This window comes from Sus scrofa, chromosome X (genome assembly GCF_000003025.6).
Source record: "Sus scrofa isolate TJ Tabasco breed Duroc chromosome X, Sscrofa11.1, whole genome shotgun sequence".
Taxonomy (NCBI): Eukaryota; Metazoa; Chordata; class Mammalia; order Artiodactyla; family Suidae; genus Sus; species Sus scrofa.
Window position 1 is genome coordinate 124,503,169 of NC_010461.5, and position 19,678 is coordinate 124,522,846.

At 65.6% G+C, this 19,678-nt stretch overlaps 1 protein-coding gene across 1 annotated transcript; it reads left to right on the forward strand.

The window, feature by feature from the left end:
- Nucleotides 4,785-19,612, forward strand: PLXNB3 (plexin B3). Its single transcript, XM_005674005.3, has 37 exons — nucleotides 4,785-4,935; nucleotides 6,296-6,404; nucleotides 6,642-6,890; nucleotides 7,523-8,566; nucleotides 8,955-9,134; nucleotides 9,748-9,876; nucleotides 9,956-10,056; nucleotides 10,487-10,616; nucleotides 10,774-10,930; nucleotides 11,025-11,133; nucleotides 11,217-11,331; nucleotides 11,442-11,567; nucleotides 11,649-11,765; nucleotides 12,038-12,131; nucleotides 12,215-12,384; nucleotides 12,622-12,773; nucleotides 13,049-13,154; nucleotides 13,771-13,901; nucleotides 14,118-14,294; nucleotides 14,412-14,607; nucleotides 14,705-14,944; nucleotides 15,030-15,191; nucleotides 15,276-15,427; nucleotides 15,540-15,640; nucleotides 15,729-15,952; nucleotides 16,080-16,258; nucleotides 16,400-16,466; nucleotides 16,688-17,015; nucleotides 17,131-17,234; nucleotides 17,323-17,416; nucleotides 17,732-17,910; nucleotides 17,996-18,156; nucleotides 18,385-18,532; nucleotides 18,641-18,705; nucleotides 18,776-18,851; nucleotides 18,966-19,040; nucleotides 19,230-19,612. The coding sequence occupies exons 4-37, from the start codon at nucleotides 7,532-7,534 to the stop codon at nucleotides 19,332-19,334; spliced, it is 5,685 nt and encodes a 1,894-aa protein (XP_005674062.1). The 5' UTR covers nucleotides 4,785-4,935; nucleotides 6,296-6,404; nucleotides 6,642-6,890; nucleotides 7,523-7,531; the 3' UTR covers nucleotides 19,335-19,612.

Below are 19,678 nucleotides of genomic sequence, written 5' to 3' on the forward strand. Positions count from 1 at the left end.
TAATAGTGGCCATGAAAAAAAAAAAAAGAATCCATTCAGAAGCATTCGCCGTTCTGAAACGTGTATGTACCTGCCTTATGACAGAGGCTCGAACGTACATCAACCAAATAGCAGCAGTGAAAGGAAAAATTAATAAATTAGTAAATCCGGGAGTTCCCATCGTGGCGCAGTGGTTAACGAATCCGACTAGGAACCATGAGGTTGCAGGTTCGATCCCTGGCCTCGCTCAGTGGGTTAGGGATCCGGCGTTGCCGTGAGCTGGGGTGTAGGTCGCAGACGTGGCTCAGATCTGGCATTGCTGCGTCTCTGGCGTAGGCCGGCGGCTGCAGCTCCGATTCGATCCCTAGCCTGGGAACCTCCATATGCCGCGGGCACGGCCCTAGAAAAGACAACAAGACAAAAAAAATAAAAAATAAATGAGTAAATTCATCACAGTAAATCACACTGCCTCTCACTCCAATTGGTAGCTCAAGCAGACAAAACTGGTAAGAATATAGCACAAATTAAGCAAGCTTCATTAACAGCCAGAAACTACACATGCTTCTCAAGTTCGCCTTGAACACTAAAACCCACCACAGAACAAATCTCAGCAAATTCTAGAAGAGTGGGTATCATACAGATGGTGTTCTTGAATGTGATAGAATTATAATGAAAATCTAATATACGCTGGAAACGAACAATGAAAACACTGCCTGTGAAAACATGGGCTGAAACTCAAGCAGTATTTAGGAGGAAATGTACAGCCTGAACGCAGGTTGGTAAAACCGCAGTAGAATAAACCCAAAGAAAGGAAACAAGGAAATCAGAGACAGCAGAAATTCATGAAAAAGAAAAAAGGAAAGATCAATAAAGCCAAGCGCTGCTTCTTTGCCATTGGTAAAAAAAAGAAAAGGCTCTGGCAAGAATAAGAGGAGAGGGAGTTCCCGTCGTGGCTCGGTGGCTAAGGAACCCGAGCAGGATCCATGAGGATGCACGTTTGATCCCTGGCCTGGCTCGGTGGGTTAAGGATCTGGTGTTGCCGTGAGCGGTGGTGTAGGTCGCAGATGCAGCTCGGATCCTGCGTGGCTGTGGTGTAGGGCGGCAGATGCAGCTCCGATTCGACCCCTAGTCTGGGACCCTCCATATGCCAAGGGTGCGGCCCTAAAAAGACCAAAAAAGGAAAGCCTGAACAGTCCCGTAATTATGAAAGAAGTTGGTAACATGTCAAATGTACGGATAGCGGCTAATGGTTGCAGAAACAAGGCAGTTCTAGATCGTTTTACAAATGAACTCTATCAAAGCTTCAAGGAATAATCCCTGTGTTGGATAAATTGTTCCAGAAAAAGAGGAAACGCTCCAACACCACCACCACCATCCAGCCCAGAAAATGCAAGGGTGGAATCACCAGAAAATCATGACCCATAATTGACCACATCAACTGACGAGAAGAGGAAAATTACGTTATCAACTCAGTGTGCTCAGAAAAAGCATTTGATAAAACTCAGCAGGGCAAACTAGGACTGGAAGGGAACTTTCTTAACATCATAAAGTTGTCTATAAATATCTCCTGCAAACATTATAACCATAATTAAAGATGAAACATTAAAAACATCCTCTTTGCTTCCATGAAACCTTGTAATGTCCGGGGAATTAAAGTGAGGTGGAATTCCCGTCACGGCTCAGTGGGTTCAGAACCCGACTAGTATCCAGGAAGATGCAGGTTCGCTCCCTGGTTTCACTCCGTGGGTTAAGGATCCAGGGTTGTTTCACTCCGTGGGTTAAGGATCCAGGGCTGCCGTGAGCTGTGGTGAAGACGGCAGACGTGGCTCGGATCCCGTGTTGCTGCGCCTGTGGTGTGTGCAGTTGCAGGTCCCATTCCATACCTAGCTCCCCCCCGGGCACGTACGGATGCCCCAGGTGTGGCCCTGAAAAGAAATTTTAAAAAGTAAATCATATATATAAGAAACTGGAGTTAAAAGGATTGGATGTCAAAACAAACAAACAAAAAGCATTGTCTCGTGGCTAAGCCAGTTAAGGATGCAGCGTCGTCACTGCAGCGGCTTGAGTCGCTGCTGTGGCATGAGTTCGATCCCTGGCCAGACAACTTCCACACGCCCCCGGCATGGCCAACAACAACAACAAAGGGTTGGAGAAGAAACCCAAAAGAATCCACAAAAGGAATTATTAGACTTAACGCAAAGGGTTTACGAGGTGGGCTGAGAGAGAACACACACAAAAGTCAATTGTGTTTCCTTGTCGTACACACCAAACCAACACGATATTATAAGTCACCTCTAATTCAATTTTTTGTTTTTGTCTTTTTGCCTTTTTTCTAGGGCCGCACCCCTGGCATAAGGAGGTTCCCAGGCTAGGGGTCTAATCGGAGCTGTGCCAGAGCCACAGCAACGGGGGATCTGAGCCACGTCTGCGACGTACACCCCAACTCACGGCAACGCCGGATCCTGAACCCACTGAGCGAGGCCAGGGATGGAACCACTAAGCCACAGCGAGAACTCCCTAATTCAATTTGTTAAAGTCAACTGTGTTTCTATGTACCAGCAGAAGAGGGTAGGACTTCCCCTCATGGCTCAGCAGTTAACAAACCCGACTAGGATCCCTGAGGTTGCGGGTTCGATCCCTGGAGAGACATCCTACGCTCAGTAGACGGGGAAACAATATTTTAGAGACGACTCGTCTCCAGAGGGATTCAAAATTCAACAAAATCTTCACTTACTCCTTCAAAAAAAATCCCAATAGAGTTTTTCCTGGAACTATGACAAGCTGTTTTTGAGCTTCTAAGGAAAACTAACAGTGCCTAGAACAGCTGAGGAGGTGAGATCATTTTGAAAGATCAGGAGGACCGGGCGGAGGAGGAAAAGGAGAAAGAGAAAGCGAATTTTAAGAAGTGACTCCCCCGTATCAAGACCTGCTTTGAAACCTGAGTAAGTAGGGAGTTCCCTGGTGGTCCAGTGCTCGCTACTTTCACCACTGTCGCCTGGGGTCAGTCCCTTGTCTGGGAAGTGATTATATTCAAACTAAGACATGTGTTCGAGATCCCTTGCGACGCAGTTTAAGGATCCGGCGTTGCCCCTGCTGTGGCTCCGGTCGCCCCTGCGTGCAGGCTGGATCCCTGGCCCAGGAACTTCCGTGTGCCATGGGCGTGACCACAAAGAAAAAGGAAAAAGGAAAAAGTTGTGTTCGTCAAATGATATCACAAGCAAACTGCAAAGAAACACAAGTCACGGGCAGAAAGAGGACATAACAGACCAAGGACCGGTATCCGGAATATGCAAAGAATCCCTCGAGACAGTAATGGCAAGACCACCTACCCAGAAAAATCGGTGAAGGCCTGATCAGGCGTTTTGCAGAAGCTCGGCATTGCCAGCGGTCGGCCAACGCCAAATAAAAGCCCAGCGAGGTAGCACCATTTCACACCCAGTGCACTCGGTCCAAGTTTTGGTGCAGATGAGGAGAAGGAGAAAGAAGTGGCTGCACAGTGGCATCGGGAATGTCGTGCGGGCCAGCAGCGCCGAAATTGATTCCTCTGCGCCCGGCGCCCTGACAGCGTGTGTGCCCGGTGACCGGGCGAGTCCCCAGCCGGCATCGGGAGAAGCCAGCCCTCAGCACCCCTGTCAGGGACACAGGCATCGCCAAAGGACAGCCGCCAGGGTAAGGAGCCGTTTGCAGAAGGAAAATGACAGTGGGACTCCCTTTGTATCATTTTAAAGCTCACAAAATTCACTTAACCCGCTGAGCAAGGCCAGGGATCAAACCTGCATCCTCATGGATACTAGTCAGGTTCTTAACCCACTGAGCCACAGCAGGAACTCTACCAAACTTCCTTCACGAAGACCCCAACGGCTCCATTGGCTATGTCCTCCCACCTCTCGGACCCCTCGGTCCTCCCAGCCTCCCCTCCACTGGCACCCTGGCTCCCTAGGGAGCAATGCCCCAGAGAAAAAAACCCAGGGAGCTCCTGCCTTCGCCGCTGATGCCATGCCTAAGGCCAAGTCTCTGGGCTCTGCTCCTCCCCAGGGCATGTCTGGATGCCTCCCCTCTCTTGATGCCCAGAGCCACCCCTGGGCCAGGCTTCCCCCAGGCCAGGCCTCCCCCATGCTCTCCACCTGAGGGCCACCCGTTTGCACCCTGCCCAAGCGCAGAACGAAGTCCAGTGCTTTTGCCACAGTGCATTAGGTTTAGCGCCCCGTGGCCTGATGGTTAAAGGGCAGGCGCCTTGTCACTTCCTTGCTACATGACTTGGTGCAAGTTCCCTGACCTCTCATGCCACCTTCCCCACCTGTGAGCCATGGGCGATAGCTGCTCCCCCCTGTGGGGTCATCGGAAGGACTGGAGGATGACAGTAGGAGTAGAACCGTGGGGTTCAAGGTCAGCTTAAACCTCACTTCCTCTGTGAAGGTCTCCCTGATACCCTGAGCAGCGCCACCAGACTGGACTCCCCTTCCTTGCTGACCCACAGTACCCGCCACGGATGGGCTGTCCTAGCAGGAGGGTCCTGTCTGCTGGCAAGTAGTTCTGCCCCTCAGACACTTGCGGCAGACGGCAGTGGGCTTTGTCTCTGAATGGCCCCAGGGCAGGGGCCATGTCTGGCACCCAGTAGGCACTTCATGGAAGGCTGTGAAATGCCCAACTGCCTCCCTCGCCCCCCTCCCCGTCGTGGGAGGGTACCACCCCGCTCTCACCCTTTCCCGACAGGTGCGCGCAGCCAGCCTGCCGTCATTCCTCCAGAGGCCAGCAGAGGGCAGCAGTGCCCTGGCCCGCGCCGCTGTCGGGTGAAGGGGCGGGCGTGGAGGGGCTGGGCTGCCTGGGTGGCCCGCCGGGACAAGTCGGGTTGGGCGTTGGGCGCGATTGCATTGTGGGGCAGGAGGCTGGGACTCCTCCGGGACACACTCCTGGCACCACCAGCTTCTCCTCAGCCCCTGCCGGCGGCCCACCCAGGTAGGCCGGAGCCTGGGCTGGCAAGGGCACTGGGGGCAGGGGTCAGCAGGTCACCAGGTCAGTGTGGGGGGGTGCCATCTGGGGGCATGCTGGGGCCCAGGAGAAGCCAGGGGTCTGCAGGCGGACTAGCCTGAATCCGGCAAAGACGCCAGCCCCATCCCTGTGCCGACACCGCCTGATGCCTGTGGCACAGTTCCTTCCCCACCAAGACCGGGGGGTGGCCCTGGAGCTGGAAGGGAGGACTCGCGGGGCTTCTGCCCCTAAACGGGAGACCTGGCACTTCCGGCCACAGGGCAGGGCATGGGGTGGGGAAGCAGCCCGCCTGGCTCCCTGCCCCCACAGCCACCCAACCAGCCCAGCCAGGTGGCAGGAGCCTGCTGCTAACCACCGCGCACACACGTGGAGAAGATGGGGACCCCAACTTGAGCACACCTGTTACTGCACCTCGGGCCACAGCCCTCGCTCTGCCGGCCTGGTGTACAGATGGCGCCCTGGGAGGGTGGCAGGAGAGCCAGCTGCAAGCTGCCACTCCCTTCCCCATCCCAATCCCATGTGTGCAGGACTGTGTCTCCCCCGGGGGAGGGAGAGGGGACAGCCGGCAAAAAGCCGCCAAGTCTGAAGCTAAGGGCTTGCTTCCCGCCCCCTCCTGTGCCCCCTCCAGAAGCATCCTCCACCAGCACTGCCCACTGCCACCAGACTGTACCTGGCACGACTTTGCCAGTCCCCGGGGATGGGGCCTGATGGGGCCAATCTTATTCCGGGCTAAGGGGGCAGGGGGGTTCGGGGAGAAGGTCTCCTGGGCGGGCTGCCTTGGCCAGCCTCTCCCCTGCCCCCAGCCTGGACAAAGGCAGGCATTGAGGGCCAGGACTTGCCTCCAGCCCGGCACCAAGGCTACTAAGGCTGAAGCTGGCATTGCAGGGCTCAGAGCCTGGCCTTTGCATGGGGGCTCCATGGCCTACCCTGTGCCCTTCACAGAGACCCCGGGGGGCGACACAAGGGAGGAGCACGCTGGCTGGCACGGGGCATGGGGGAGGGGTGCTGCCTGTGTAAGGAAACCCTGTCCCTTTGTCCCCAGATCCCAGGGGGTGTCTCTCTGGGGGTGGGGAGTGACAGGGAGCCCCCTGGGTAGGGATAAGAATACCAGATAGCGGGTCCCTGGCCTGGGCCTCTGGACAGAGGGGACAGAGGGGACATTGTTGGGGTGGAGGCAGGGCTGCCTCGGCCCGGCCCCCATTGACAAAGCTGCCAGCTGTGGTGGCGCCTGGCTGCCAGGCCCTCGGCACCCCCCAACCCCCTCCCTGCCGCCTCCCCTGGTGGGACGTGAATGAGGCCAAGCCTCAACTATCTCCCTCCCACTCAGGACAATGCCCCCCCGCAGCCGCCTTGTGCCCGTCACCACTGCCCCAGGGCAGCTGAACTGAGATGGCCACGCTGCCCGGGAGGCACCTCTGCTGCTCCCCTTTGCCACGGTAAGTGCCTGAGCCCAACGTGCCCAGAGACCTTCCCCTGGGGACGCGCAGGGCCAGGAAGAGCCCGAGGAGCCTGGACGCCAGCACTGCACCTCCCGCTGCGGTCGCCCACCCCAGACACTGGCGCCGATAGCCGGGGTCTGGAGGAAATGGCCCTGTCCCCAAGCCGGTCCTGACCTTCCTGCCTGTGTTTCTGAGATAAGGGCTCAGGGGCCTTTCTCGGGGCTCTACCCGCAGCTGGCGTGCCCGCCAGGGCCCCGAGCTGGCAGGATGCTGAGTGACAGTGCGCCTGCTCCCAGCCGGCACACGCCCACACGCCCGGCTGTGCGGGACCCTAACTCAACTTAGGACCTGCTTCCGTCTGCATCCGAGGTCAGGAGGAGGCTGTGGCGCAGGGGCTGCTGTGAGTGGATCCTGGCTGGGCAGTGAGGTGGCAGGACCCAGCGGGAGGCCCACTCGGAGCCTCCTCTGGGCGCCACCTGACAGGTGCGGAGGCACCACGCCCGCTGCTGCCGGGCCTTTCTTTCAAGCCCTCCCCTCCGTCGAGGCCTCCTCCCAGCTGTCTTCTCTCTTGTGGCTTCCCTCCCCACGCCACCCCTCCCTGTGCCGCTGGCGGAGCCCATGCTGGAGCCACGGGGGGGTGGGGGCAAAGGACCGGCCTCCTCCGGCCCCTGCACCCCGCGTGGTCTCTCGGTGCCCTCAGCCCTCACCACCGCCCTCGCTGGCTTTGCAGGGGAGGGTCCCCCCCGCCCCCCCGCCCTCCTCCCCCTGCTCTCCCCGCCCCCCTCTCCGTTGCTCGGGGTCCCTTCGCTGGTGCTCCTGTGGCTTTTCAGGATCTGCCCCCTCCGCGTTGAGAAGAGGATGAGGAAAAGTCCTGCTTCGCACATGCATTCGCCCTCCCCGCCCGGGTCCTCTGCCCCTTCCGCCTGCGACCCTTTCTCTCCCTCGTTTTGTCCCTCCCTTTGCTTCTCTCCGCCCCCGCTTTCTGCTTCCGTCCCTCTGCCCCTCGGTCCTCCCGTGCCTCACTTTCTATCCATCTCTCTGCTGGACTCTTCCATCCTTCCGTTCCCATCAGCGCCCTGACTGGCGCCCTCTTGCCCGGCCTCCCCCCCCCCCAGGGCCCCGCGATGGCTCCCCGGCCTCCCCTTGGCGCCCTCCTGCTGCTCGTGCTGCCGCTGCTGTGGCCACCACGCGCCCCGACCCGGGCCCACCGCTTCTCGGCACCCAACACCACCCTCAACCGCCTGGCACTGGCGCCGGACCGGGGCACGCTCTACGTGGGCGCCGTGAACCGCCTCTTCCAGCTGAGCCCCGAGCTGCGGCTGGAGTCAGTGGCCGTCACGGGCCCCGTCTTCGACAGTCCCGACTGCGTGCCCTTCCGGGACCCGGCCGAGTGCCCGCAGGCCCAGATGACCGACAACGCCAATCAGCTGCTGCTGGTGAGCAGCCGGGCCCAGGAGCTGGTGGCCTGCGGGCAGGTGCGGCAGGGCGTGTGCGAGAAGCGGCGCCTAGAGGACGTGGCGCAGGTGCTGTACCGGGCCGAGGACCCTGGCGATGGACAGTTTGTGGCCGCCAACACCCCAGGAGTGGCCACGGTGGGCCTGGTGGTGCCTGGGTCGGGCCGGGACCTCCTGCTGGTGGCCAGGGGCCTGGCGGGCAAGCTGTCGGGCGGGCTGCCGCCCCTGACCGTGCGCCAGCTGGCCGGACCGCAGCCCTTCTCCAGCGAGGGCCTGGGCCGCCTGGTCGTGGGCGACCTCTCTGACTACAACAACAGCTACGTGGCCGCCTTCGCCGATGCCCGCTCTGCCTACTTTGTCTTCCGCCGCCGGGGGGCCCGGGCACAGGCTGAGTACCGCTCCTACGTGGCCCGGGTGTGTCTGGGAGACGCCAACCTCTACTCCTACGTGGAGGTGCCCCTCACCTGCAGGGGCCAGGGCCTCGTCCAGGCCGCCTTTCTTGCCCCGGGCACCTTGCTGGGGGCATTTGCTGCGGGCCTGAGGGGAGCACGGGCGGCCCTGTGCGCCTTTCCCCTGGCTGAGCTGGACGCGAGCATGGAGCGGGCCCGACGCCTTTGCTACACGGCGGGAGGCCAGGGCCCCAGCGGCACAGAGGAAGCCACTGTGGAGTACGGGGTGACATCGCGCTGCGTCACCCTGCCCCCCGTGAGTGCCTGGGCCCCCTCTCTCCTCGCCCGAGGCTCTCCTTCCCCCTTCTGGCAGAGGCTCCGGCCCTCTCCCGGGCCTCGTCTTACTTGGCCTGCCTGCCCCTTCTGTCCCTGTCCCTCTGAGGACCTGCAGCGTCTCCGACCCAGGGCCGGGGCTGCCGGACGCTCTCACGTGACAATGCCCCACGGCCGCTGGTCTAGAGGATGCCAAGGAGGGGCTGGCTCAGTCCGAGCCCCCTGGCTCGCCTCAGCCTGTCTGTCCTTCCGCCCCACAACCTTAGCTCTTCTCGCGGCTGCCTTGTCATCCTCTCCCCACTGCAGATCTGGCCCCAGGAAGGTACCTCCTACCTCCTCCGAGAACCGATCCCCCGCGCTCTGCCCCGCAGGACTCCCCCGATTCCTACCCCTGCGGCGATGAACACACGCCCAGCCCCATTGCGGGCCGCCAGCCCCTGGAGGCTGGGCCTCTGCTGCAGCTGGAAGAGTCCATCAGCGCCGTGGCAGCCCTCCAGGCAGATGGGCACACGATAGCCTTTCTGGGGGACGTCCAGGGCCAGCTGCACAAGGTAAGGGCCTGGGCAAGGAGGGGGTGGCCCTAGGCCGGCCCCCAGCCCCCAGCCTCCATGCGGCCAGGCCGGGCCAGCCTCAGTGGCCTGCCTGGGTGCGCCCTGGCCCTGGGGCGGCTCACAGAAGCCCCAGATTCCTTCCACCTGGGCCTGTGTCCTGCTGGCAGGTGGGAAAACCATGCCACACACCGATGGCCGGCTGGGTGCCGCCTCCTATCCGGGCTCCCAGCTGTGTGGCTTATGATGCCCCCCGGGCAGCCCCGTCCCCTCCGGCCGATAACGGGAGACGCGGACTTCTGGTGGCCTCCTTGTCCCCCACAGCTGCCCTTCTGCTCCTGGCACCCAAGGGCCCCACCATGCCCGGCCTCCCTGGCTGGGGCATGCCGAGTCAGGGGGGCACCATGGGCAGGCTGGATGCCGATGGGCCTACCCAGCCTCCCCGCCATGGCCAGGGCTCCCCGGCCTGGCGGGAAGGGGAGCCGGCTCTGTGGGGCGGGATGTTCCCTCCCAGCCAGGAGAGCACATGCCCCGAGCCCTTGGTGGCCTGTGGGCATCTTGAGAGCGAGCCTTGGCTCGGTGGGCTGGCCCAGCCCCGTCCTTGTCATCCTCCCAGGTCTTTCTCAATGGCACCCAAGGTCAGGTGTACCACTCACAACAAGTGGGACCCCCAGGCTCCGCCATCAGCCCCGACCTGCTGCTGGACAGCGGCGGCAGCCACCTCTATGTCCTCACTTCCCAGCAGGTGAGGGCTGTCGCGGGGGCCGGGCGCGCGAGGCTCCAGGCCCTGCACCCACCACCTCTGTCCCCCGCTGCCTGTCCAGGTGGACCGGGTGCCCGTGGCGGCCTGCTCCCACTTCTCTGACTGCACCAGCTGCCTCCAGGCCCGGGACCCGCTGTGCGGCTGGTGTGTCCTCCAGGGCGGGTGAGTGCGGAGCTGTGCCCTCACACGGGGCACCGTCCAGCCCCCCCGGCCTGCCCCAGCCTGCCAAGCCGCCAAGCTGGCTGGCGTCCGCTTCCCAACACTGCCAATGTTGTGTTGTGCCAGGCCTGTCGCCTCTCTCAGGGCTCCCCCGGCCCACGCCAGCTCCCCTCCAGACCATGCTCCACAGGGCACCCCCAGGAATCCTTCATGGCAACCCTAAGTCAGATAGATCCACGTGCGCCCCTCCAAGCAGCCCCCCTCCACTCCTGAGAGTCAAGGCCCGGCCCGCACATGGGGCCGCGAAGCCCTCTGTGCTTGGCTGCTTCTCCCTCTCGCCCCCACTGCTCGCCGTGCTCTGGCAGAGCCATCCTCCCAAATCCCAGGGCATCTGCGACCCACGCGGGGACCGACTGGGCCCCTGCCCCCGCAGGTGCACCCGCAAGGGCCAGTGCGGGAGGGCCGCCCGGCCCGACCAGTGGCTGTGGAGCTACGGGGACAGCCACTGCCTGTACATCCAGAGCCTGCTGCCGGCCCACCACCCCCGCCAGGAGCCGGGCCAGGTGAGGCGCCTGCTGCCGCCTGCCCGTGGCACTGCCCCGGCCCCCTCCTCGCCCGCCGCCTCTGCGCCCACCCCTCGCTGCCCTGGCTCCATCTCCCTGGGCCAGGTGGGTCCCCCGGAAGCCCCCACCTGCTGTGTTTTCCTCGCACGCGTCCCAGGTCACCTTGTGGGTGCCTCGGCTGCCCGCCCTCGCTCTGGATGAATACTACCACTGCGCCTTTGGGGACGACGAGAGCTTGGCTCACGTGGAAGGGCCCCACGTGTCCTGTGTCACTCCTCCCCAGAACCAGCTGCCGCCTAACCCTCCAGGCGCAGGTGAGGGGCCCCCGGGCGGGGGCGGGGGGGAACGAGGGCAGGAGCCGGAGGGGCAGGGGCCACATGACCTGCCTGCCGCCGCCACCCCTCCCAGACCACATCACCCTGCCCCTGGCGCTGATGTTTGAGGACGTGGCCGTGGCTACCACCAACTTCTCCTTCTACGACTGCAGTGCTGTCCAGGCCTTGGAGGCGGCTGCCCCGTGAGTGGCGGGCGCGGCTGCTGGGCAGGGGTGGTGACTCCAGATGGCACCCAGCCTGAGCAGCGCCTTGCCCCCCCCCCCAGGTGCCGCGCTTGTGTGGGCAGCCTCTGGCGCTGCCACTGGTGCCCCCAGAGCAGCCACTGCGTGTACGGGGAGCGCTGCCCGGAGGGCGAGAGGACCGTCTACAGCGCCCAAGAGGTGGGTGGGCCCAGGCAGCTGGGTCCCTTCACCTCCGCTGTAGACCCACCCTGCCCTGTGCCCCCCAGGCTCCTGGACTCCGCAAGTGCTGAGGGGTCTCCTCTCCCCAGGTGGACATCCAGGTACGTGGCCCAGAGGCTTGTCCCCGGGTCGAGGGCCTGGCAAGCCCCCTCCTGGTGCCCGTGGGCTGGGAGAGCCGCTTGGCCCTGCGTGTACAGAACCTTCAGCATTTCCGGGTGAGTGTCCCCAGGGGCAGGGGACAAGGACAGCAGGGGCGGGGGCAGGCTCGGTGGCTGACGGTGTCCCCCACCCCCCAGGGCCTGCCTGCCTCCTACCACTGCTGGCTAGAGCTGCCAGGAGAACTGCAGAGGCTGCCGGCCTCCCTGGAGGAGACGGCCGGGGACGCGGGCCTCCTCTACTGCCAGGCCCAGCAGGTGGGCAGCTGCCTGCAGTCTCACATGCCACTGGATGCCTCGTGCAGCCCCGGGAGCCCCACTCGCACCCTCGCTTGTCCCAGGCCTTGAGGGGCTCGCCCCTTCTGCCTGTCGTGCGTGCCCAGGAACACGGTGCCCACCGACCGCCTCTGCTGGGCGACGGACGTGGGCACGGAACAATGGCACCCATTCTGGGAGGAGCGTCCTGGAGGAGGCAGGGGTCAAGGGGTGTTCCGAGCTGCCTCGGGCCTGACCCCGCCCTCCGCCCACAGTTCTACCCGTCCGTGGCCCAGCGGGAGCTCCCGGTGCCCATCTATGTCACCCGGGGTGAGGGCCAGCGGCTGGACAATGCCCACACTCTTCATGGTGAGCGTGGGGCCGGCGGGGCCAGCAGGGCAGGGTGTGCAGCAGCAGGGAGGTGCCTCAGCATGACGCCCAACCTTCCCTAGTGACCCTGTATGACTGTGCTGTGGGCCACCCGGACTGCAGCCACTGCCAGGCAGCCAACAGGAGCCTGGGCTGCCTGTGGTGCAGCCATGGCCAGCCCGCCTGTCGCTATGGGCCGCTGTGCCCGCCCGGGGCCGTGGAGCCGCTGTGCCCCAAGCCCAGCATCGACATGGTGAGGTTTCCCCCACCCCCACCCCTCCCCCGTGGCCCAGCCCCCCACCTCCGCCACCGCCCCCCCCCCCCCGCCCTACCCCCACCGCCTTCGCCTCGCCTGGCTCAGACCAGCCCCGCCTCAGGCCCCTGAGCAGCTCTGTCCCCACTCGGGCTGGCCAGCCCGCCGGGCAGGCACCTCCCACCACAAAGAGGGGGTGCATTTGGGGGAGCGCATCACTCCCGTTCCCTGTTGCAGATCGAGCCCCTGACCGGCCCCCCCGAGGGTGGCTTGGCCCTCACCATCCTGGGCTCCAACCTGGGCCGGGACTTTGCCGATGTGCGGGACGCCGTGAGTGTGGCTGGCCGGCCCTGCAGCCCTGAGCCCTCTCTCTACCGCACCTCTGCTCGGTGAGACGTCCGGGCGGCCAGGGGCAGAGAGATACTTTCACAGGGAGCCCTCAGAGACAGGCCGCCCGGGGAGAAGGGAGGCTGGCAGGCAAACCCTGCGGGCCCGGGTGAGATGCGCCAAAGGAAGAGGAGCCGGGGGAAGAAGGAGGGCAGCTGGCCGCGAGCAGCGTGGAGGGGCCGGGCTCCAGGCAGCGGCTGGCGGGTGGCCGGTGGCTCCCGCCGGGGAGGGCCTGGCCTGCGGGGCCCCTGAGCAGCTATCGGGCCTCGCCCTCCAGGATCGTGTGTGTGACGTCTCCTGCCCCCAGCGGCACCGTGGGGCCAATCCGAGTGGCCATTAAGCGTCGGCCGCCAGGCATCTCAACCCAGCACTTCACCTACCAGGTCAGTGCCCACCCAGGGTGCCTCCCACACCGGGGACAGTGGAGAGAAGGGGCAGGAGGGTGGCGCCATCTGCGTGAGGATTTCCAACTTGACCTCAAGGTAGCAGGAAGTCCAGGAGGGAAGCCATGTGATCTGAGGGATCGCTCTGGCCCCTGAGTGCCGGATGGCCTGGGGAGAGCAGGTGAGCCAGCAGGACCGCACTGAGCCGCAGAGCTGTGGGGCTCGCTGCCAGCCAGGCTGCCTGCGGGCATGGGGGTGGGGGAGAGACACCTGCCGGGGCCATTTCTGGGGCCAGGAAGCCCAGGGCGGGAGCCGTGGGGTCACGACCAGTTGGCACAGGCAGCACCCCAAGAAGGCGCCTGGATCGCAGAGCTGAGAGCTCAGGGTGTGGGCTCCGCCGAAGCCGTGGCAGAGGACAGGCAGTGAGGCGAAAAGAGCACCCCCTGGTGGGTGGGCCGGCTGAGAGGAGCGCTGTGGGGAATGCTCGGCAGTGGGAGGGGGCGGGGGGGGGGGCAGGAGACAGAGCCTCGCAGGGCGGGGCCTTGGGGACTGCAGCCAAGGCGAGCAAGCGCCGGGCCAGGCTGCTCTGCCTGCCCCATCCTGCCCTGTCCCCCAGGACCCTGTCCTACTGAGCCTGAGTCCCCAGTGGGGTCCCCAGGCCGGGGGCACCCAGCTCACCATCCACGGGCGGCACCTCCAAACAGGAGGCAACATCAGTGTCTTTGTGGGCGGCCAGCCCTGTCCTATGTGAGTATCTCCCTATGTGAGTAGTCCCCGTTGTCCCCTCCTGTACACTGCGGGTGGTGGACTCAGGGCTCGCCAAGCCCCCATCAGAGTCCAAGGGACGTGGACGCTGTGCCAACCCCGGGGGTCTCCGCCCGTGCTGGGGGAGGTGAAGCGGGTCTCTGTGGGCGGCCAGGTCCAGGCTGGAGCCCAAGATGCCAGACCCCTCCCCCCCTGTAGCCGGGAGCCAGTGTGTCCTGAGGCCATCGTGTGCCACACCATGCCCCAGGTGGGCCCAGGAGAAGCTGTGGTTCGAGTGGCCTTTGGCCATGCCCAGCGCACGCTGCTCGACAGCCCCTTCCGCTATGCCGCCAACCCCCAGCTCGTGGCGGCCGAGCCCAGCGTCAGCTTCCGGGGGTAAGGACCTGGTCCACCCGGGGTGGCCCGTGTGCCCTGCCGGGGAGGTGGGGAGGCAGGACTGGGCTGGGCTGCCCGCCACCCGCTCCCTGCTGAGTACTGCCTCTGCTGGCACAGGGGCGGGCGACTGATCCGAGTCAGGGGCACGGGCCTGGATGTGGTGCTGCGGCCCCTGCTGTCTGTGTGGCTGGAGGCCGCGGCGGAGGTGCCGGCTATGGGGGCGCGGTCGCGGGACCTGACCCCCAGGAGGAGCTGCGGGGCTCCCGCTGCGGCGCCCCAGACTTGCACCCAGCTTGAGGGGGGCTTGCTGCAGGTGAGACCCCACCAGCAGGCGGCTGCGCCACTGTGCCCTGGGAGCGAGCAGGGGAGCCCCGGCTCACTCTCCCTTGCCCTGGCCCGCTGCCTCGCAGTGCTCCACCACCTGCTCCGTCAACTCGTCCAGCCTCCTCCTGTGCCGGAGCCCCGCGGTGCCAGACGGGGCGAGCCCCCGGCGGGTCTTCTTCAGCCTAGACAATGTGCACGTGGACTTTGCCAGCGCCAGCGGGGGCCAGGACTTCCTGTACCAGCCCAACCCCCGCCTGGCCCCCCTCAGCCGCGAGGGCCCCGGCCGCCCCTACCGCCTCAAGCCAGGCCACGTCTTGGACGTGGAGGTGAGGGCGTCCCCCGCCAGCTCGGTGCAGGGGGCCGCGGGCGCAGGCTGGGCCCGTGGGCTCAGGCCGCTGGTCTGTCTCCCAGGGCGAGGGTCTCAACCTGGGCATCAGCAAGGAGGAGGTGCGGGTGCACATCGGGGCCAGCGAGTGCCTGGTGAAGACGCTCACGCTCACCCACCTGTACTGCGAGCCGCCCCCGAGGGCCCCGCAGCCCACCAATGGCTCCAGCCCCCTGCCGCAGTTCGTGGTGAGGCTGGGTCCCCGAGCGCAGGGGCGGGTGGCTGGAGCCCGGAAGGCCCGCGCTCAAGAGCCCCGTCCCCGCCCGCCCCAGGTGCAGATGGGCAACGTGCGGCTGGCGCTGGGCCCTGTCCTGTACGAGGCCGAGCCCGTGCTGGCTGCCTTCCCGGTGGAGGCCCAGGTGGGCCTGGGCCTGGGCGCGGCCGTGCTGATCGGCGCCGTGCTCCTCCTCATCCTCACGTACAGGTGAGGGTGCTCCCCGCCGCGCGTGCCCTCGTGCAAACTCCCCTCCTCCGCTCTGGCAGGGGCGCCCCGTGGCAGGCCTCTGGCCACCGGACGCCTGGTCCCCTGGCTGCAGGCACAAGAGCAAGCAGGCCCTGCGGGACTACCAGAAGGTTCTGGTGCAGCTGGAGAACCTGGAGATCGGAGTGGGCGACCAGTGCCGAAAGGAGTTCACAGGTTGGGAGGGAGCAGTGGCGGGGGGGCGGGGGGGGCGCGGCGGGTGCAGGGGTTCCGGGGCCTGAGCTCACACCCTGGCGGCCCACAGACCTGATGACCGAGATGACCGACCTCAGCAGCGACCTGGAGGCCAGCGGGATCCCCTTCCTGGACTACCGTACGTACGCCGAGCGCGTCTTCTTCCCTGGGCGCCGCAGCTGCCCGCCGCAGCCTGCCCTCGAGGGGCCCGGAGAAGACGGCCGCCGTGGCCCCGCGCGCCAGGGCCTCCTGCAGCTCTCCAACCTGCTCAACAGCAAGCTCTTCCTGCTCACGGTGAGGGCGGGCCACATGCGCGTGGACGGGGCCTCGGGCGAGGCGCTGGGGCTGGGCAGCGGGTGTGGGCACACCGGCAGGAGGAGGCTTCCCGGGGCCGAGCGCCTGCACCCCCACGCCTGCCTAGCTCATCCACACCCTGGAGGAGCAGCCCACCTTCTCCCAGCGGGACCGCTGCCACGTGGCTTCCCTGCTGTCCCTGGCGCTGCACGGCAAGCTGGAGTACCTGACGGACATCCTGAGGACGCTGCTCGGGGACCTGGCCGCCCACTACGTGCACAGGAACCCCAAGCTCATGCTGCGCAGGTTGGCCTGGGCCCTTGACCGCGCCAGGCAGCCGCGGAGCTGGCTCCTTCCCTCCCGCCCTGTCCCGGGGCAGGCAGGGCCAGGAAGCCCCAGGAGGCTGGCGGGAGGTGGACGCCCTGACCTGGAGCCCCCTCCCTGCAGGACGGAGACCATGGTGGAGAAGCTGCTCACCAACTGGGTGTCCATCTGTCTGTACGCCTTCCTGAGGGTGAGGGCGCCTTCTCCCCGCGCTCGGTTCCAGGGCTGCAGCCTGTGGCCTCACTGACCGGCGCCCCCCCCCGCCCCAGTGCCCCCCGGGGCCTTGGGCGCGAGGGCCGGGCGCCTCGGCAAGGGAAGGGCCTCGAACCTCCGGCCGCCCTCGCTCCGTGCTGCCCCCGCTGCGCCCCCCCCCACCAAGCCTCACATGGCACCCCTGCCTGGTTGTTGCAGGAGGTGGCCGGTGAGCCGCTGTACATGCTCCTCCGGGCCATCCAGTACCAGGTGGACAAGGGCCCCGTGGACGCCGTGACAGGCAAGGCAAAGCGGACCCTGAACGACAGCCGCCTGCTGCGGGAGGATGTGGAGTTCCGGCCCCTGACGCTGATGGTGCTGGCGGGCCCCGGGGCGGGCGGGGCCGCAGGCAGCAGCGCGGGGCAGCGCGTGCCCGCCCGGGTGCTCGACACGGACACCATCACCCAGGTCAAGGAGAAGGTGCTGGACCAAGTCTACAGGGGCACCCCCTTCTCCCAGAGGCCCTCGGTGCACGCCCTGGATCTCGGTGAGAGCCCGCCTGCCCGGGAAGGTTCGCCCCTGTGGCCGCTCAGCTCTGTCGCTCCGAACGGTGGACTTGGGGAACGGGCTGTGGCCTGACGGGCGTCCCTGGGTCCCGCCAGAGTGGCGCTCGGGCCTGGCCGGTCACCTAACCCTGTCAGACGAGGACCTGACCTCGGTGACTCAGAACCGCTGGAAGAGACTCAACACCCTGCAGCACTACAAGGTACCAAGGCGCGGGGCACGCGGGGGCGTGGGGGGCGCCGCCGGGGCAGCCGGGGACAGAGGCCAGCCTCTGCTGCCCTCCCCGCCAGGTCCCCGATGGAGCCACGGTGGGGCTCATCCCGCAGCTGCACAACGGAGGCGCCGTCTCCCAGAGCCTGGCCCAGAGCTGCCCCCCCGGGGAGAGTGAGTCCCACGGTCCAGGAGCTTGGGGCGGGCAGGCGGGAGTCCCGGGCCAGCCGCCTGCCTCGCTGGAGCTTGTGAACCCCCTGCCAGCAGGCCAGCCCAAACTCTAGGCTGAGCCGGGGCCTGGGGCGGGCGAGAGCAGTGGCGTGTCCTGGTCGGGAGGGCCGGGGGGGCCCCGGGTCCTGGGCCAAGGGCTATCAGGCCAAGCAAGCCCCCAGGCTGCCAGCGTGCCCTCCACATGTCCCTGGCCCTGCGCGCCTCCCCAGGTGAGGGGGGCGGGGGCACTGGACCGAGGGCCGGCCTCTGTGCCCGCAGACGTCCCCATGCTGGAGGACAGTGAGGAGGGTGGGGTCCGCCTCTGGCACCTGGTGAAAGCCACCGAGGAGCCAGAAGGGGCCAAGGCGCGGCGCAGCAGCCTGAGGGAGCGGGAACGGGAGCGGGCCCGGGCCAAGGCCATTCCGGAAATCTACCTCACCCGCCTGCTCTCCATGAAGGTGAGTGTGGCCGGCGTGGTCCCCGCGGCAGGGGGAGGAGGGGCTGGTCGGCCCAGCCCCTCCCATGCGGGTCGCTGCCTTGCAGGGCACGCTGCAGAAGTTTGTGGATGACGCCTTCCAGGCCATCCTCAGCGTGAACCGGCCTGTGCCCATCGCTGTCAGGTACCTGTTTGACTTCCTGGACGAGCTGGCCGAGAGGCATGGCATCGAGGACCCGGAGACCTTGCACATCTGGAAGACGAACAGGTGCTTCTCTGGCCGCCCCCGCCCCCGCATCAACAGCACGTGGAGTCCCAGAGAAACAGGGACGGGGCTGGGACACGGGCAGCAGGGCCGGGCCAGGAGCCCAGGCCGGCGGCATTCACCCCGGGTTCCATCCGCGGCGTGGACGCGCGGGACCGCTCCCCATGCCCCTCGGTGCTGGGGCCCAGGCTGCGGCCGGGCCTCACGCCCACGGCCGGCCCGTGTCCCCAGCCTGCTGCTGCGCTTCTGGGTAAACACCCTGAAGAACCCCCAGCTCATCTTTGACGTGCGGGTGTCGGACAACGTGGACGCCGTCCTGGCCGTCATCGCACAGACCTTCATAGACTCCTGCACGGTGTCAGAGCATAAAGTGGGCCGGGTGAGGGCCCGTGGGAAGCCCCTGGGGCTCGGCGCGGGGCCCTGGCTGGGGCTGGGGGTGGCCGGAGCTCCCCCGCGGCCGCACTCACGCCCACCCCGCCCGGAGCAGGACTCCCCGGTGAACAAACTCCTCTACGCCCGGGAGATCCCGCGCTACAAGCAGATGGTGGAGAGGTAGGTGCGGGGCCGTCGCGGCTGAGGGATCGGGGCCGCCCGCCGCCCCTGACGGTGCGGCCCCCTGCAGATACTACTCGGACATTCGCCAGAGCTCGCCGGCCAGCTACCAGGAGATGAACTCCGCCCTGGCCGAGCTCTCCGGGGTGAGCCACGGGCCGGCGGCGGGGCGGGGCGTCAGAGAGGGAGAGGGAGAGGGAGATGGAGGCCTGGGGCTCAGGGACCAGGCTGGGGCCTCACCCGCCACGTGCTGCCCACAGAACTTCACCTCCGCCCCCCACTGCCTGGAAGCCCTGCAAGAGCTGTACAAGCACATCCACAGGTATTACGACCAGGTGAGGTCCAGGGCCCTCTGGAGGGGCCGGGGGCAGTGGCCGGGCTCAGTCCGGGCGGAGGAGGGGAAGGGCCAGGTGGCGGAAGGGGCTGGGCTCCCTCCAGATGGCCGAGTTGGAGGCGGGCGGGGTGCCCTGGGGCCGGCGGGCAGACGCCGGGGCCTCAGGTGGGCGGCCATCTCTGCCCGGCAGATCATCAGTGCCCTGGAGGAGGACCCTGTGGGCCAGAAGATGCAACTGGCCTGCCGCCTGCAGCAGATTGCCGCCCTGGTGGAGAACAAGGTGACCGACCTGTGAGTTCGGGCAGTGGCAGGACCCGAGGACCCGCCATCTCAGCGCTTTCCCGCCCACCCGCCACCCAGAAGAGCCCTGGATGGAGCCAGCGGCCCCCGAGTGGCCGGCAGAGAGTAGGAGGGGCTCCTGGCGCCTCACCATCCAACTCCCGCGCCCCCGGCCCTGCTTCTTTCTAATTTATACCCATCCTTCTCCCTCCCCCTCCCCCACTGTATTTATGTACTTGCTGGAGCCTCACGTCTGGAAATAAAATAGACGTATGTCTTTTTAGAAGAAGCACACTCCCTAGCCCCGCCTCCCCCGGTGATGGCTTCCACTGCCTGAGAAAAAGAGGACCCGCAGCCATC

What these genes read in the sequence shown, in the direction of transcription:
- PLXNB3 (XM_005674005.3), top strand. Translation starts at nt 7,532, where the DNA reads ATGGCTCCCCGGCCTCCCCTTGGCGCCCTCCTGCTGCTCGTGCTGCCG. An exon ending in TGGTGTGTCCTCCAGGGCGG is followed by an intron (nt 10,057 to 10,486) that starts GTGAGTGCGGAG and finishes CTGCCCCCGCAG; the next exon opens with GTGCACCCGCAAGGGCCAGT. An exon ending in TCTACTGCCAGGCCCAGCAG is followed by an intron (nt 11,766 to 12,037) that starts GTGGGCAGCTGC and finishes CTCCGCCCACAG; the next exon opens with TTCTACCCGTCCGTGGCCCA.